We start from the raw sequence: 16,189 nt of genomic DNA, 5'->3' as shown, positions 1-16,189 counted from the left end.
TGTTCTCATGAAGCCCTTTTATTTTTGGAAATGTCTGTTTAATTTTCTTCTTACATGGCACAAAGAATGGCTCTATTTGCTGGGTGACACTGTGTGATATTTATCTGTCAAACTCCACTGGGGACAAGACTTCTATAGTCACTTGGTCAAAACCGTGCACATTCTATCTCATGGTATCTTCAAAGGAAGAACAAATGCCTTTCCAGAAGATGTATTTTAACCAAATGCATTTAACTTTAGTCAAACATAAGTTTTCTGAGTTAAGGAAAGGGTAACTGGATTAAATTTGATAGTCTTTAATATACAGGAAGTCTCTTCTGGGCTCAAGCCATATGAAGCAATGCATTTTGAGATAAAAAAAAAAAAAGATCAAGCTTGGAAGCTGAGAGCAGAAATATATATTTTGCTCACTGCTTTTTTTATCCGTTTCACTACAATCAAATAATTCATTCTGGAGGAAATGATGGGGCAGGTGAAAAATTCAATGCCTCTTTCTGCTGCAGAGGAGGTCTGGAAGCCCAGATGTCACCCCAGTCTCCTCCCCAATGCTCCCAGGTCTGTCCTGAGTGAGGAAAGGCAGCAGTGGACTGGATGTTAGTGAGGTCCCACTCTCCGCAGCTGCTATGCACCAGGGTTATTTTAAGCTCTGAACACAATTTATCAAATTACATTTCTGAAAAATGGTACAATATGAGTCATATTTACTTCACATTTCTCTTGCTGCAGGCTCTTGCTATTGGCCGCGGGTTATTTATTACCTCTGACGCTTGCTCTGAGAATCTCCTTTCTGGGTCTGTATTTCACATTTAATGAGTGCTTTTGCAATTTCATGTCTGTTTTCTGAAGTTAAGGTGGCACTTCACACAGACTAATGGTTTATAGCCCGTTTCAGACTTCACTGATTTCTGCCTGCTACTGTATATGTGAAACCACTCACAACTCCAAAATGTTGCTTTTCCCCCATTCTGCTGTGTTTCAGTCAATACTTTGAAGACAAAGATTTCTAAGGGCAATTACAGGGACCATCTCACCTCAAATAGGACAATTTACTCCGTGTTGTCATGACTGAACCACATCACCAGTCAAGTGCTGGTACAGAAGGGGGATCGCACACTCCAGTGGGAAACTTCAAAGAGTTCCCAGGCTCTTTTTGGACTCATTGGAGTGGGTTCCTTGCCCATGCTCATGTTGCAGCCTCCAAAGTCACAACACAGACTGCCATCAGCTATGGCTGGGACCTTCCACGACTGGTCGTTGTATGGGCTTTTTCATGCTCATTTAGACTACGCTTAGACGTGAAAGCTTCAGAGCTTAAGGGACACCAGTCGACCTCTTCCTCAGAAACTTCACTCTGCAAAAGAGACTATGAGCATATAACCCATAGGTATGCTCTGTCTTGGCTATCCACAGGTCATCAAATTCACAACATATCTTCGAAGTGCTTGGCAGTTTGTGACGAGCATACTTAAAAGGCTAATTAAAGTTCTGGCTAGTAAGTCTGTCCTTAAAAAGGACACAGTTTTCCTTCAAAAGCAAATTTTGGTCTCAGTGAGGGACTGAAGTTCCCTGGGGACTGGTCTGAGACTGAGGAACGCACTTTTACAAGAGCAAGGAGTTGCTGCAAACCTCACCACCTGCTGTGCTGAGTGATGTGTCTTGCGGTTTTGATCTTCCTATTTTTTTATGACAAATACATAGTGGCATATGCACTTGAAAAAAAATATGCTCTGTAAAAAAAACCTCCAGACAAATTTCCCCTACTCCTTCCCAAAACAAAACTGAAATAAACAAACCAAAACCTCTACAGAAACAAAATACACCCCTGCACTTGCTCCTTTCTGCTGGGGAGAGAATGACAGAACAGATGTATAACAGAAGCTATTTATGTTGATTAATACATTACTGGGGAGATGCTGAGAGATTATAGTGGTAAGTTTAGAAGCAACCGTATAGGAAATATATTGGAACAGAGCAGATCTCCACCTGCCCACCATGTCGTTCTACCAAGTACTCATTTCTAAGTGATGTGTCACAGAAATCCTGCACCAGGTTCGTGTGAAAAATACATGTGAAAGATGGAGCTCACTCGGAGCCTTTCTGTACAACAACATCCTACGGAAATTCTCACCCTCCTGCTTCCTCCTTGCTTTCACATTTCACAGAAATATTCCTCTCCACCTGCAACCATCACAAGGAGCAGTACTCAGAGTACAGGGAGTTATAATAATTCCCATACTTCGGTTTTCAAATTCTCTCTTCTTGCAAGTATTTGTAGTCAGAAAGTGCTTTTCTGCTCCATGCTAAAGTATAGATTCCAATGACACTGGAATTTTCATTATCAAGACGATCAAATTAACAACATAAAAATAATAATGACACTATCCTTTGCATTTCCAATTTCAAAGCAAAACAAAACAACACTTTGAAATGGTGATTCAAAGCATGTTGTTTAGCTAGAGCAAATCTTGTTATTTGGATCAAAATCACCAATTTTCCCTGATACTTTTTTATTAAAGATGTTTCAGAATTTGCTGTTCCACGAAGCCTCAGCTTTTCACCTATATACACTCCTCTTTGGAGCTGAAACTGGCTATAGAAAACTCCCCAAAGGAAGACATTTTCTTTGCTAAATAAGAGGAATAATGATGATAAAAACAGCAATGATAAAAACAATGGCAATAGCCTGATCCTAACACATGGGGCTGCGTTACAAGACAGCAATAAAGTTGAAATTCCCTCTGCAGGGAAGACTTTGTGAGTGCTCCTGCTACACTCCTACTAATCAATGATCAGATGATAAAACATAATCATAAAAGCTGTCACTATCAAAATGCCCCACAAGCCTTTATTTCCCCGCTACCACAAGCTCATTAATATTTGGATAAATTGGCATCCAATGGCCAACAAACTGGTGCCTGGCCTCTCCCCGCCATCCCGTGGGAGCAGCGCTGAGCTGCACGCTGTCATCTCCACTTGCTGACAGTCGTGCCTACTTCTCGTCCCCCGAGTTTTGATGCCATCTCAGCATCTGGGAAATTAACTCCTATCGACTGCATTCACCCGCAACACATCTCTCTGTTCAAATTTCCTTTGGAGAGAAGGAAAACAAAGCAGAAAAAAAAATGGAGGGGGGAAAGAAAACAAAAGGCGTCTTAGCCATCTGCTTTTATCAGAACATCACTTCTGATGTCACCATAGCATGCGAATGCAGAAAATGCATATATTGCCTGTAGATTCATTCTTGTGACTGGCAGTACCTCTCTTTTCAGTCAAACCAGGCTAAAATTTTTCTTAGTCTGAACTGTGACAGGCAACTTTCCTGGTCCGATGAGGTTGCATGTAAACCTCAGGTGTGTGAGCGGTGCAGACATACACTGTGCCTCAGAGCCACGGGAGGAAGAATGACAGCAGTCGTTCAGTTTGGTGCTTGACCTGTCCCCACGCTCTCCCTCCAACGCCCCAGCAGCCCTCCTGGCAGTGACAGGTACATGCGACCTGCACACAAAGCCACAGCTTGTTATCCCTTGTCCAGTCTCACAAATCCTAAGTACCTCTGCCCTTGATAAAACACAGGAAGTGTCAAAAGTGTTATCCCAGGCTCACCTGTGGTCCTGCCTCATATGAATATACACATATCACAAGAAAAATCCCATAGCCATCGCAGACATTACTTACTGGGTACACAACCCGGGCAAATAAATAACAAAATGCTTCCAACTATTTAGTTCCTAAGTTTTTAATTCTTTTTCTTATCTTTTTGCCTCTGTATGAACAAAGCATGAAGGTTATGTGTATAATGGGCTCCTGTAATGGACAAAATCTCTACCATAAAACTTGTGGGAACAGAACTCTCAAAAGGGAAGGAGGTATTTCCAAACCTTATTTACAAATAGATCTCTGTTTTTGTCTCTGTCACAGATTTACACCTTCTGCATTTCATGCATTTTTTCAGCCCCCTTATATCGTGCTATCTTTTCCAAGGAAAATTACCTAAAATAATCTCAACAGTCTTTAATTAATACAGAGAATAAATAACTCCACCAGAAGCCCTTTTAGGAACCCTTTAGACTTTGGTCCTATTGAATGTTCAAGCAGCAGAACTATTGACTGCAATGGGAACCAGAAGGAAAACTCTGTACTTCTCTGACCTTTCTAAAGGCCAATAATACTTAAAGCCACACAGTGCGCTCCATAATGTTTGGCACAGACTTTATAACCTTTTACTGGGCACCTACTATATTATTTCTCCCTACTTTACTAGAATTTTATAGCTTCCCTAAAATGTTAGAATGACCTTTTTCTAATAGCAACACAATAAATGACTGACAAAAATTGATTGCAAATCGGTGGCTTTAGAAAATCGTGTTTGCATTTTTGTAAATTCCCTCAAGAGAACTCCCCAGCATAAATTTAGAATGGTATTTTTATGGTCCCAAGTTTGAGGTCTCAAGTTCATGGCTGAGAGACCTGTGAACCCTTGGATACTTTTTGAATCACAAACTGATTCTGAAGACTATACTATGGTTCAGGAAAGAAGGTCAAAGAACCTGTTCAGTTCCAAAGAATACAGAAGGATTAAATCTCATGAACTAGAAGGAGGTTCACTGAAGAAGGTAACCCACCTTGGAGAAATATCACATCCTTGCTGCATGAAAGCTCCCAGGGAGAACCAGAGACTGTTGAATATCCCAAACTCATTCGTCTGATCATTGGCTGGCTGGTCCCTTCCTTCCTCAAATTCCTCTGTGTGCCACTCATAAGGGCTGAAGCGGCTCACCAAGAAGAGGACAACACTCACTCCAATGTAGGCAAAAACAATGCACATCCATATTTCGTAAGCCAAAGGATCCAGAAAGGAAAACACTCCTGGTTTGGACTTCTGAGGTTTTTTTATCATGATTGAGATACCTAAACTCATAAATGGTTTGGAAAAGTCTATAACTTCTTCTCGAACCAGAGTGATGGTTAGTGGTGCCACAGCCACATCAGCTCTCTGAAAAGAAGAGATAGAGAAGAAGAAAAGAGATTTGCATTCTGGTGATAAAATATATCTACTAACTCCAGCTTATTTGCCTTTGATCTCTGTTTAACCCCACTGTCTGAGAAGTAATCAGACAAAACCAATTGCAAGAGAAATGTTAAAAAGAAACAGCCCATAATATTGGTGGATTATTTCCATTTTGTCACTAGTGACCACCAGCTCTGTTTTGAAATCACAGTGTTTTCTTTTCCAGCCACCTAGCTCTTGTGTGATTTATCCACTGATGTCACAGTCTGATGCAGATGACTTTTGCTAAAAGGGTCTTATCATCCAGACATCAAAAGAGGCAAGGAAAGGCCAGTCACCTGAAAAAAGATGCCAGGATGTTTACTTCCATCAGAAACTGTTTTTTGATTGCATAACTGATGCAGGAGAAGAAGAAAAAAGTTCCAGTGACACTGATGTGCACTCTCCACTTGTTTTATAATCAGTCTTGAAAATGGAAAGGGAAACGTATTGCAATGGTTGTTGGCACATCCCGTAGAGCTCCTGGCAGGGGACAGATCATCCTTCACTCTGGCATGGTGACACATAGACTTGGGCACTGATGCTCCCTACACCATCAAGGGTAAATTAGACCCCTCTGAAGAATTACTTGAAGCACCACAGATGGGAACTATCGGAGCGAATCAGTTTTAGAAGTGTAGGCTGCAGGGATATATCCAAGCAGATGGAAATGAGTGACTAGACAGAAAATGGTCAAGTCCTACTGTACACCAGTCATATACTGAGTTTTTGAAATCTTATCCTTCCTTTATCCTGCCTTTATCATGCAAATATAAAATATAGTAAGATTTAGAGATTCCACCTGTGAGAAAGATTGACCTTTCAATACTTGTTCTTCCAGGAAAAAAAAAAAAAAAAGAAAATCTTCCTGGAACTGTTGAAAGAAAACATTTTGATATTTCCATGGGCATAAAATATGCTGTCCCACTCTAAATTAAAACATTTTATTTGGACTGATTATTTGCATTATCAGAGCTGCAGTCCTTAACATAGCACAGGCTGACAGAAGGCAGGGCTCCTTTTTACCCTAGGGCTTGAATGTGTTCTCAATACAAGACCTAAAAACAGCGGACAAGGTGGGACACTCACCCCATACACGAGTTCTCCCACCATGCCGTTCCACGTTTTGGTGTCGGGGTCCCGGGCTCCGTACTTCCCATCTCTGACAATCTCCAGCCTGTAGTGGTAGCCAACATGCTTTGCAATCTCAGCGGCAAGCTCCACACAGTAGCCTTCATACCTCTCGTTGCCTTCAAACTGGTTGGCATTTTTCTTGAGCATCACATATGGGTCTTCCTGGCACAGAGAAGACCAATATTGAGCCATGCTCCACCATTCTAGAGATGCATCTCAGGGACTCAGACTAGAGCATGGTGTGCAGCTTCTGGCCCTCTTGCAAAGCCCTAACTTTGTATTCCTGTACCAAAGGGCACAGTCAACACACAGAGGATTCATTTAGCAAGTATGAAGGGTGATTTTTATTCTGGCATTTTCTATTTTTTATGCAGAAACTGTGTGAAGCTTCTGCAGTGATAGACCCGAGGGCAACAGAGAAGCTGGGGGGATTTGGGCAACAAATCTTTCACTGCAGTTGCGTAAGGGATATTTAGTGCATTGGAGCTGTGAATTTTTACAGGCATATCTGCCTACGTGGGCACAAGCAGAAACTAATTTGCTGGACAGGAGAAAGCCCTAAAGATGTTTAACTCAGTTTGTGTGTTGTGCCTTCTGTGTAGATTCACAGCAAGCGTTCAACAAACAAGTTAGTAAAATTTCATCTGTTTCTGCAGGGTGAGTGTATACAATGACACACTACATGATACCATACATTATGGGGTACTTATTGTTCCTTCATGATTATAGTGGAGATTTGTTTTTAAAGCTATGATTCAGCCTCTCTGCACAATACAGCTTATCCTTCCAAAAATTACAGCCCACATTCTGTGGGCTAAACACAAAGCACAGGTATAATGTTCCTAATTTACCTATGCTGATGCCTCTACTATCTTGTCACAATCTTTTGTATTTTCTATACTTAAGCATGAGAGCTTTTTAATACATATTTAATTAGCCACAGCAATTTTCAGATATCTTTATGGACCCGACAGGAAACAGTAAGTGCTGTTATTATTATTGTTATTATTGTTATTGCTATTATAAAAATGATACAGTACAAAGGAAGGCACGCGAGGGGGAAGAGGGAGTCAGCACATCAGGGAGATGAGGGAGAGGGGGAGCTGGGCTAGAAGTCGCAGCACTTACTAGGATAGTTGTGACTATGTAAGTCCTGTTCTGGAGACTCGTGGACTCATTGCCGGTTTGAGTATCTATGGCTGCTGGAACTAACTTTTCATCTTCATTCCAATAGCCAATCTGCCAAAGACAAAACCAGGACACCTCATTGGTATCTCCTTGTAATATTAACCAAGATATGTTAACAGGATCATTCAAGCAGGGGCCTTTCTCTCTGCAAGTTCATACCCAGCCAGAGATCTCTTCTCCTTATTCTTGATCTCTTTTGCTGGGAGAACCAGGATTTCCTCTGTCCCACCATGCCTACAGCCTGAGAATAATGTACACGATATGCTACGGTAGCAGGGTGCTTGTAAACACATAAAAATAAATGGCACACAGTAGTAGGGGATTATTACAATTCCCTGCCCTATCCCTACTTCAAGAGGTCACATTTCTCCTGTGTGACTTCTTAATAATTTTCTAATGGTGAATGTGCCTGCTACCTGTCCAGATATGAGAGGGTGATAAAATACTATCTTGCTTCTGAAAGCCTGTATGAACGTAGGACTGTTCCAGTATGAACATCAGTTGAAGAAAAAAAGAAACAACCCTGACCAATACCAAAATGTTTGGGGTTATGAATAAAATGGAACAGTTGTCATAGGAAGAATTTTCATGTTAAACTGTGATTATTAATAACTAGGATTTGGGCTGATCTGTAACTGCCTGCAGGTAAAGCAGAGTACCAGCGAGTATCAATGGGAAAATTGTTGTTAAGGTTATCCTCTCTGAGGGCTTGATTTTGTAAGAGGTTTTCCATCACCTCATGTATCTATGAAGTTTCCTGAGCTTTGGTCAAGTGAAAGGAATTTCTTATCCCACTAAACAGGAAAAGGTATGAACACAGGGTATGACCAGGAGCCTGCTGATGGCAGATTAGGGATCATAACTAGGGAGGAGGAGAAAAAATTTACACAGGCTTCTCGTCACTCTTTGCTGCACAGAGAAAAGGAAAGGCGTGCGAGGAAAGAGCTTCCAAAACTCTGCCCTGGGGCAACATAAGTGCAGACATGTATGTTTGTTTTGCACTTTTAACCTGGTGGATCTAAGACACAGTGTGCATCCTGGCAGTCATGTACATGTCTCCTAAACAAATACTATTTCTGTCACTAAACATACAGCAAAATCAAGACGTTTAACCATTCTATTTCTTCTCCTCTAGACTCCCTCTGGACTGCCAACATTTTTTCTGGAGTTCAGAGCCCCATACTGGACATAATACTACATTTGTCCTCTTATGAATACCAAGTAGAGGAGAAAGATCACTTTGCATGTCTTCAAAATAATTTATTTCTTAATTGGGAATTTGAAATTTTTTACGTGACACTGCTGATTTGTGCTTGACTGTGGGAGTCATTGGCTACTCTCAGGTGTAAGCGTGAAGGGGGGGGACTGTAAATGTGGGACTATCGCTATTTGTAGTTTTTCCTAGTTTTAAACAAGTATTGTTTTTGGGGGGGTGGAGGGATTCCAGTGCAGAGGGATTACAGTGAATGCTCCATTCCAAATTATTTAGCAGCTCTCCTTTGTCCATGGAATAACACTGTTCTTCAAATAGATTATATGTACAGTGGGACAAAAGTGCTTGAAGTTAGATCATCAAAAGCATTAGTGTTTCAAGGGCTTCGTGCCCCTGAAAAAAGTAAAATTTTTCAGTGCCTGGGATATAGAAAGGGACCAAGATCCCAGAACAGCAGAAATGCCTGCAGAGCAATCGGGACATAGTAGTAAACATCTTGTGACTTTAAGGAGAGCAAAATAAGGTCAAAATAAAGGGTTCCCCTGCACTGGTTAGGGCAGACAGGTTCTGCCTAGCTCTGTCTTGGCTTACTCTGTGGTAAAGAAAACCGGGAGAGTGAAAACAGACAGTCGTGTAGCTGGGCCTGAGCCAATGTGCCCTGCCAATAGCAAGACTGAGTGGGCCAAGCTTTCCTTTCCTGGAAATCCCTGCTCCACAGCTAAGATGCCCTTCTTACTCTTGATAACCCCTTCCATATGTTGTATTTTTCAGTAATACTCCATGAGTTCTCCCTTGTGCTTGGTTTTCCTCATGCAGAGAGCTAGGAATGCACTCATGGTGACTCCACATGCAAGCTTCATGAGCAGAAATGTCTGTTGAGACCTAACCGCACCATGATTCGAACAGAGGGCTGGTGCCAGACACAGGATCTGAAGTCTTTCTCCGTTACCTTTCTGATCCCATCGTGTTTCATCTCAATCACATGGAGGGTGTAGTTGGTCCTGCGTCCCTTCTCATTAAACTGAACGTTGCCAGACAGTCCTTCAAAACGGACCTTAAAGACATAAATATCAGAGAGCAAATTGGTCAGCATCCCACAGGGTGGGGATGTTTTGTTTCACTGTTTCAGCAGCAGCAAGAAACAAGGGGAGGAAGGATGGACAATGCTGCCACATCCCTCAGATTCCTGCATAAGAGCTAGATCACATGTGCGAGCCCATCACCTTTTGGGATGTGACAGTGAGTTAAATCAGCTCTGAACTCCTTAGATTTTGTATTTGTTTGTGTTGTCCATATCTAACCAGGAATTGGGATCTGGGAAAAAACTTGTCAGTCCAAACCAGGAACTGCAGTTGCAGGAAATATGAAACTGTGGACATAGCTCCTAGCTGCTGCTTTTTAATAGAGAGGAGTCTATCAGTTAACAATCAAATGCTGCACCAGCCTAATAAGACCTAACAATCCAGTACTGTAAATGAGATTTGCATAGGAAGCTTTGAATCATAAATCTCTGCTGATGACACTGCCAAGTTGAAGAGCATTGCTCAGGCATCACATCCCACTTCCTTAATTTTTCCTCTCAATGTGGGTATTTGACTTTTTGCAAAAGAGCAGGAATAGGGGAAAAGGAGTGTGAGTTTGCCTCTCTACAGAGGCCACGTGGAGGAGTACTCACACCACTGGAGTGGGAATGAAGGGTTTGTTCTCAGCCTTTTCACTTGCTTTGGACAAATCTGTACCCTCTGCAGTTGAAAGCTTACCGTATTTAAAATGGGAACAGGTATTTAGCTGCCTTTTTAAGTGCCTTGAGAGCCTCAGAATAAAGATCGATGGTGAAGAAATGAGGATATATCACTATGGAGAAAAGCAGCTGCTAATCTGCTTAAACTGTGTTTGTTTTCCAGCTATTAGCACAAAGGTTTGTCATGAAAATGAACATCTGCCAGTATTTTCTGAAGCTGCTTCAAGTCAAGAGGTATACTTGATGACATTTGGAGAAACGTGCTTTTCCCTCCTCACAAGAAACAACATGCCCATAAAAGATAGCTGTGCTGGAAAAGCACCATTGTCTTAAACACTCCCATGCCTGAAGCTCAGGCCACAGTTCATGCTTTGTGGTTGGACATACACTAAAAGGCAGATGTACTAAAGGCAATTCCTTCTATCTGTAGGAATGAAATCTTAATCCTGTGGTATCTGTGTAACACTGAGACAGCAAAAGGGATCTCTTTTCTGTCATTCACCATCCTAAGACTCCTCTCAGGGCTCCTTTTTTAACTTGTTTTATTGACTAAAACTGTTCTGTCTTTAGCTAGATGTAGCTGTTTGTCATGGATGCAAAGATTTCTTCTCTTTTTGTACAGTGAAAATACTATGCCCTCTGAATCATTATAAAATACAGTGAGGAATGATTTCAACAGTTCTAAGTACCAGTAAAATCAACTGGAGACATTGAGAATGTAAACACATTTGTGTACAAGACATGGGCATGTGGTTCTCTGCTTGAAGAGCTGGAAGAGAAGGATGCTGCTGTGACCTCTGGTCTGCAGGGCTAGGCAGCAGTTAGGGACCATGTACCTGCTTGTTAGACTTGGTTACTAAAAAAAATTATGATAATTTTATCATAATAAATAATCATAATTCATCATAATAAATAATTATGATTTTATATTTTTTAAATAATAAATACAATTTAGACCTCAGTCTTTTCAAAGTATAACTGAAAACTCAATGTAGTGGCTTAAAGTAATATTCCGTGAGCATTTCCTAAAAAAAAAAAAAAAAAAAAATCTTATTTCCTGTTAATAAAAGCATACCTTTTGCTAAAATGTGTTATATTTCTGTATTTGAAAATTGCAGAATGTTTCAAATTGCATTTTATTTTTTCTCCTGCCATCCATGACTCCCTCCTACACTAAACAAGAATGAGGCAATTCAAGAGCTTATTCAAGGCATTTGAGTAGAAATAAGTAGAGAAACCTTTTTCTTTTAAAAAGAGCATAATGTTTTAGGCATTAGAAAATGGAAGATGAAGAGAAAGAACACTGTGAATATCAGTAAGAATTGCTGTAATTGTGAGTCTTTACGGAAAGGATAACTCAAACCTTCAATCTAATCATAAGTTCTTTCCATTTGCCTCTTTCTATAATGGAGTTATTGCTACAGCATTAAATGCTGGATGATTATTAAATTCATACTTAAAATTTCCCTTGGAGATTCTTTCCTTCACTGAATGTTTCGTAACCTTTTATTTTGACCATCACAACTAAACTGGTCAAAATTTTGGAAAATTATAATTTTTCAAAGGTAAAGAAACAGTGTTGGCAAATTGCTGTTCATGTTCTTTGCTCAAAATCACCGCAGTTGAAAAATTAAGAGTTTTGAAATTGATTGAATGAAGAGATGAAGAAACTTCTGAGGAGATTTTCAAGCACACACACAAAATTGTATTTTCTAGCCAAGACTAATTTTGATATCCTATTCTCATAAATTCAATAAAGGAAAATGCTTGAGAGCCCATTGCTCATCAGACGTCTTCCAAGTATTTCATGTTTATTAGGTAACTGATCTCCCTAATGCATCAAGGAGGCTGATTTTATTATAAGAATTTGGAGAAGCTATGACAATGATTTGCCCAAGGTCATACAGAAAGTCAATGACAGGGAATAAATCAAATACTAGCAAGCAAATCAAATAGAAGATTTGGTTTTAGAGGAATTTTTGTTTACCAGTAAACCAAAACTAAATCAAAACAAAATATTTGGGAAAATGCATATATGATGCAAATTAACCAAATTAATTTTGTTCTTCTTGCTTTCTTCACGGTTAAGGAAGGAAGATCGGATAAGCTATATTTGGATAACACTGAGCTAGCAGTATTTGCATGGAATCTATCTATTTTTGACACAAATGTAGCACAAACTATGAGTAAGAAAGTAGAGAATGTGTCTGAAAAAAAATTGCTAGAAACAAAGGTTAGTTTATTATTTTTTAATAATTAATTATTAATTTAAATTTAAATTTAATGAAATTAAATTAAACTTAATTAAATTAATTTAATGAAATTAAATTAAACTTAAATTTAATGAAATTTTGAACTGTTCTACCTTTCTAAGTCTTTGAGAAGATTTTATTATTTTTTTTCTCTTGCACTAAGTTTAATATTGTTTTTTTAATTCAAATATCTAAGTATTTATGCAGGATGAAAAAGCAAAATTTTCAGATTATTAAGGAATAAACTTTCTTAATGTCTGTTATTAAGACTTTTACCAACTGTCACAGTATGAACCAAGCTATAATCTGGGCTGTAAGAACATTTTGAAGTCAGCCAATACAAAAGGCACAATTCACAGTGTTTCAAAATTCATTAGCAATCTGGAACTAAAGCAGAGTTCACAGAGAGTTGAAGAAGCTTCAGAAAATGTGGCCTGTGCTGGTCTCTCTTTTGTGAAGCAGGAGATAAAAACAGGGACCCATGACATGATGGGATAATATTTTGGCTTTTCCATCCCAGAACAGCAGGAAAATCAGTTTGAGGGGCTCACCACTGAACTGTTTGGAGACTTGGATCTTATGTGGAAGGATCAGTTTCCCAGCCTAAGTAAGCTGTTTGAGCATTTCTGTTACATGCCCCTCTTCCCCCACCCATAGGCTACTATGACTGTCCCGACAGCACATGCATCAGTTGGGTTGCAAACCTGCTGCAGCGCTCTCTGGATGTCGATGCCCTGTCCCCACGGCACGGCGGGGTTGGCAAGGCAGTCCCCGGCATTGCCGCGACGGGAGATGTCGATCCGCTGCCTCCGCAGGTTCTGAAATGCCTCAGCCATCACCCGGACCCCGTCGTACGTAAGGGCCGATGTGTACTAGAAAGAGAAAAAGAGTTGCACATTGCCAATCAGGCTTAGTTGACCTCAGGCGTGTTACAGTGGTTTGGCAACTTTTCAGATTATTTGCTCTGTTTTTACCCTCTCATCTCTGGAGTTCAGCAGCCTGTTGCACCCTGTAATCACTGCTGTCTTGGTGACTTGCAAAAGTTGATGCCTTCCTTCCTAGAGGACAGGAAAGTTAAGCAGAAGCTCCTAATTTACCTTTTGCTCTTCTAGCCCAGTTGCTTTCAGATTGCTCTCCCTGAAGAGGACTCTGCCTGAAAAGCCATTCACCTGTTATCCAAGTCTTTCTGTTTAATTAGAATCATTGACTTGAATTTTTAAGGAATACATTATACAGTGTGAATGCGAGACTATCAGATCTGCTAAACCAAGTAACAAGTCACTCCTTCTGGTCATGGATGGAGGCCAAAAAACTCCAGTGTGCAAAAAGTCTGCAAAGAATGAGTTTATTCAAGCAGAAACTTGTACAGAAACAAGTAAAACTCTGGTATGAACAGAAACCATTGAAGTTAATTCATTTTCATGTGATCACCTAGTGATTTATTTGTTTTCAGCTTTCTTAAAATATTTCCAGAGTTGACATTTCTATTGTGGAGTGTTTGCCACAAGTGCATTTGTTTCCAAATGTCAGATAGAAAAAAAAAAAAAACACACAAAAACACAACTCCCCCCCACCCCTTGACAGCTTCAGAGTCTTCTGGTCTGTATTAGGAATTAAAATTTATTTGCCCTCTATCGTACACTCTGATTTGAAATGTTCAGAAACAACATCTGGAAGGGCTTTATTATCACTGGATATTTAGCAAGTGGTTAAGTCAGTGCTTAAGGAGTTAATAAGGATTTTTTTTTTTCCATCCTGAACATTATGAGATGTTTAGTCCTCAGCTTTGAGAATGGTAAAAACGAAAAGACTGAGTGAACACACTAACTTGTGCACTGAGCAGGCAGCAGGTACTGCCTAGTAACATTTAGACAATGCTGAGGCACCTAGAACAGATAATGTTCACAATTATATTAACTGACAGGTGTTCAGGGTGAGATTAAAGAGCTCAGTGTGATCACAAAGAAGTAACTTGATCTGGGCCAGAAGGACCCTAGCTTAAATGGTTTTCTTTATTACTTGCCTTTGGTCTCTTCCAGTCCACACGAGGATGCTCCCTGGCATCATTATTCCTCCACTGCTGCATGATCCTGGCAGGAACAGCATCCGTGTAATTCACCAACTGGAATCCAGTTACATTGGCTCCACTCTCCCTGAATTTTGTCAGATCAATATCCATAAATCCCTGGTACAGGAGAGAAACAGGAGACACTCATCAGACGAACACATCTCTGGGCGGATAACATGAAGTCTGTCTACTTACTAATTTGTCAGCCAGCATAGGAAAAACCTCTTCCCTCTACAAAGTAAGGCCCAGTTCTAAGAGAGGCTCCACTCCCCGACCACAGGGTGAACTTGCCTTTCACATGGGCCCTGAGAGGCCCTGAGCTGGGGATATCCTGCAGCTTCCATCCAGGGAGACAAATAGTCATATCAATACCAGGTCGTTTGCAAGAATGCTAGCAAAATAATAGAAAAATATATTCCAAATAATGCTAGGATGAAAATAAAAAATTCTTGACATTTATGAGAAAGAATTATTCACCCAGCCCTAACATTTAAGCACTGTCACCACTAGAGAGGCTACTTCTTGCCAAGTCACAGTTTGTAGGGAAAAACAAAGCCTGGTCAATGAACTTTCAAGAAGTGAGTGGTCAGCTAGCCTGCCAAAGGGCTTCATCTGTTAGAAAAGACAGGTTGTAGAATTTACTACTTTGGGAGAAGAAAAAGGTTTTTTTTTTCTTTTTTTCTTTCAGATTAATGAAATATATTTATTTTGTTTTCTTATTGTTCTCCCCTACCTCTTGCCCACTGGAAGTGATGAAAACAGATGTGCAAATACACACGCTTTGGGGTGGCATTATTGAATTAGTCATTCCCATTGAGACAGAGGCAAAAAAACAGTTAGAGAGACACTGCAAGCAGTAAGAAGAAAAGGACATTTTGTGGCCTCCCAGCTTTGATCCCATCTCTTCAGCACTGCTGGTATTTCAAAACTATTTGTTGTGCTCCTTTGCCCAAAGCAGGTGCTTGACTAGAGGCTCAATCCTCCGGCTTGGGCTGCTGTGTGCGGGAGAGGTGGAGTCCGGTGCTTTTTCTTTTGAAATACAGGCACAGGAGATGCAGTCAATTATTTTCCCTGGTACCATTAACAACCACAATGTATGCAGGAAAATGAATGAGGGAATCATGCACAATGCAATCATTTGGGCAACAGAAGAGGTTGTTCAGGCTCTGCCTTCCCCCTCCATCGCCTGCTGCTGGTGCATGTTCTCCTTTCAACCTACCACTGAGCTCCTCTCCCCATTTTCTCTCAAATATATGATGATGGTGTGAGTTAAAAAAGCCAGGGCACATCACTCCCACAAGACCCTGGTCAGGTTCCCAAAATGGTGCTCCCTGTGCATAGGCTGGGGGAGCTAATTAGCTCATTAACTTCCAAGGTCAGGATCAAGCCGTTAGATGGAAACCTGTTGTGGGAAAAGACAGCTTGCAAGGAAAAGACTAAATTGCTCTCTTACATCAGCGTCAGACTGAGAGAGTCATAAGTGACTCAAAAATGCCTTTAAAGACTCACACTTTTTCTTCCGGCTTTTTGTAAGCAATTTAACATC

The 16,189-nt window shown here is 40.5% G+C and overlaps 1 protein-coding gene across 6 annotated transcripts in view; it reads right to left on the bottom strand.

Moving 5' to 3' along the window:
• GRIA1 (glutamate ionotropic receptor AMPA type subunit 1) overlaps positions 1-16,189 on the bottom strand; it is a 189,328-nt gene that overhangs the window by 35,035 nt on the left and 138,104 nt on the right. For all 6 annotated transcript variants that reach the window (XR_005824333.1, XM_040573409.1, XM_040573407.1 and 3 more), the window contains 6 exons: positions 14,599-14,760; positions 13,280-13,447; positions 9,532-9,636; positions 7,310-7,420; positions 6,137-6,343; positions 4,623-4,993 (listed from right to left, as the gene is read on the bottom strand). Coding sequence is in view for 5 of the 6 variants with exons in the window: in XM_040573409.1 (XP_040429343.1) it covers positions 4,623-4,993; positions 6,137-6,343; positions 7,310-7,420; positions 9,532-9,636; positions 13,280-13,447; positions 14,599-14,760 (1,124 nt within the window). In the remaining variant the exon portion in view is untranslated. The remainder of the gene's footprint in view (positions 1-4,622; positions 4,994-6,136; positions 6,344-7,309; positions 7,421-9,531; positions 9,637-13,279; positions 13,448-14,598; positions 14,761-16,189) is intronic.

Source organism: Cygnus olor, chromosome 14 (assembly GCF_009769625.2).
Source record: "Cygnus olor isolate bCygOlo1 chromosome 14, bCygOlo1.pri.v2, whole genome shotgun sequence".
Taxonomy (NCBI): domain Eukaryota; kingdom Metazoa; phylum Chordata; class Aves; order Anseriformes; family Anatidae; genus Cygnus; species Cygnus olor.
Note: the sequence above shows the minus strand (reverse complement) of the source record. Positions and strands in the feature narration are given on the sequence as shown.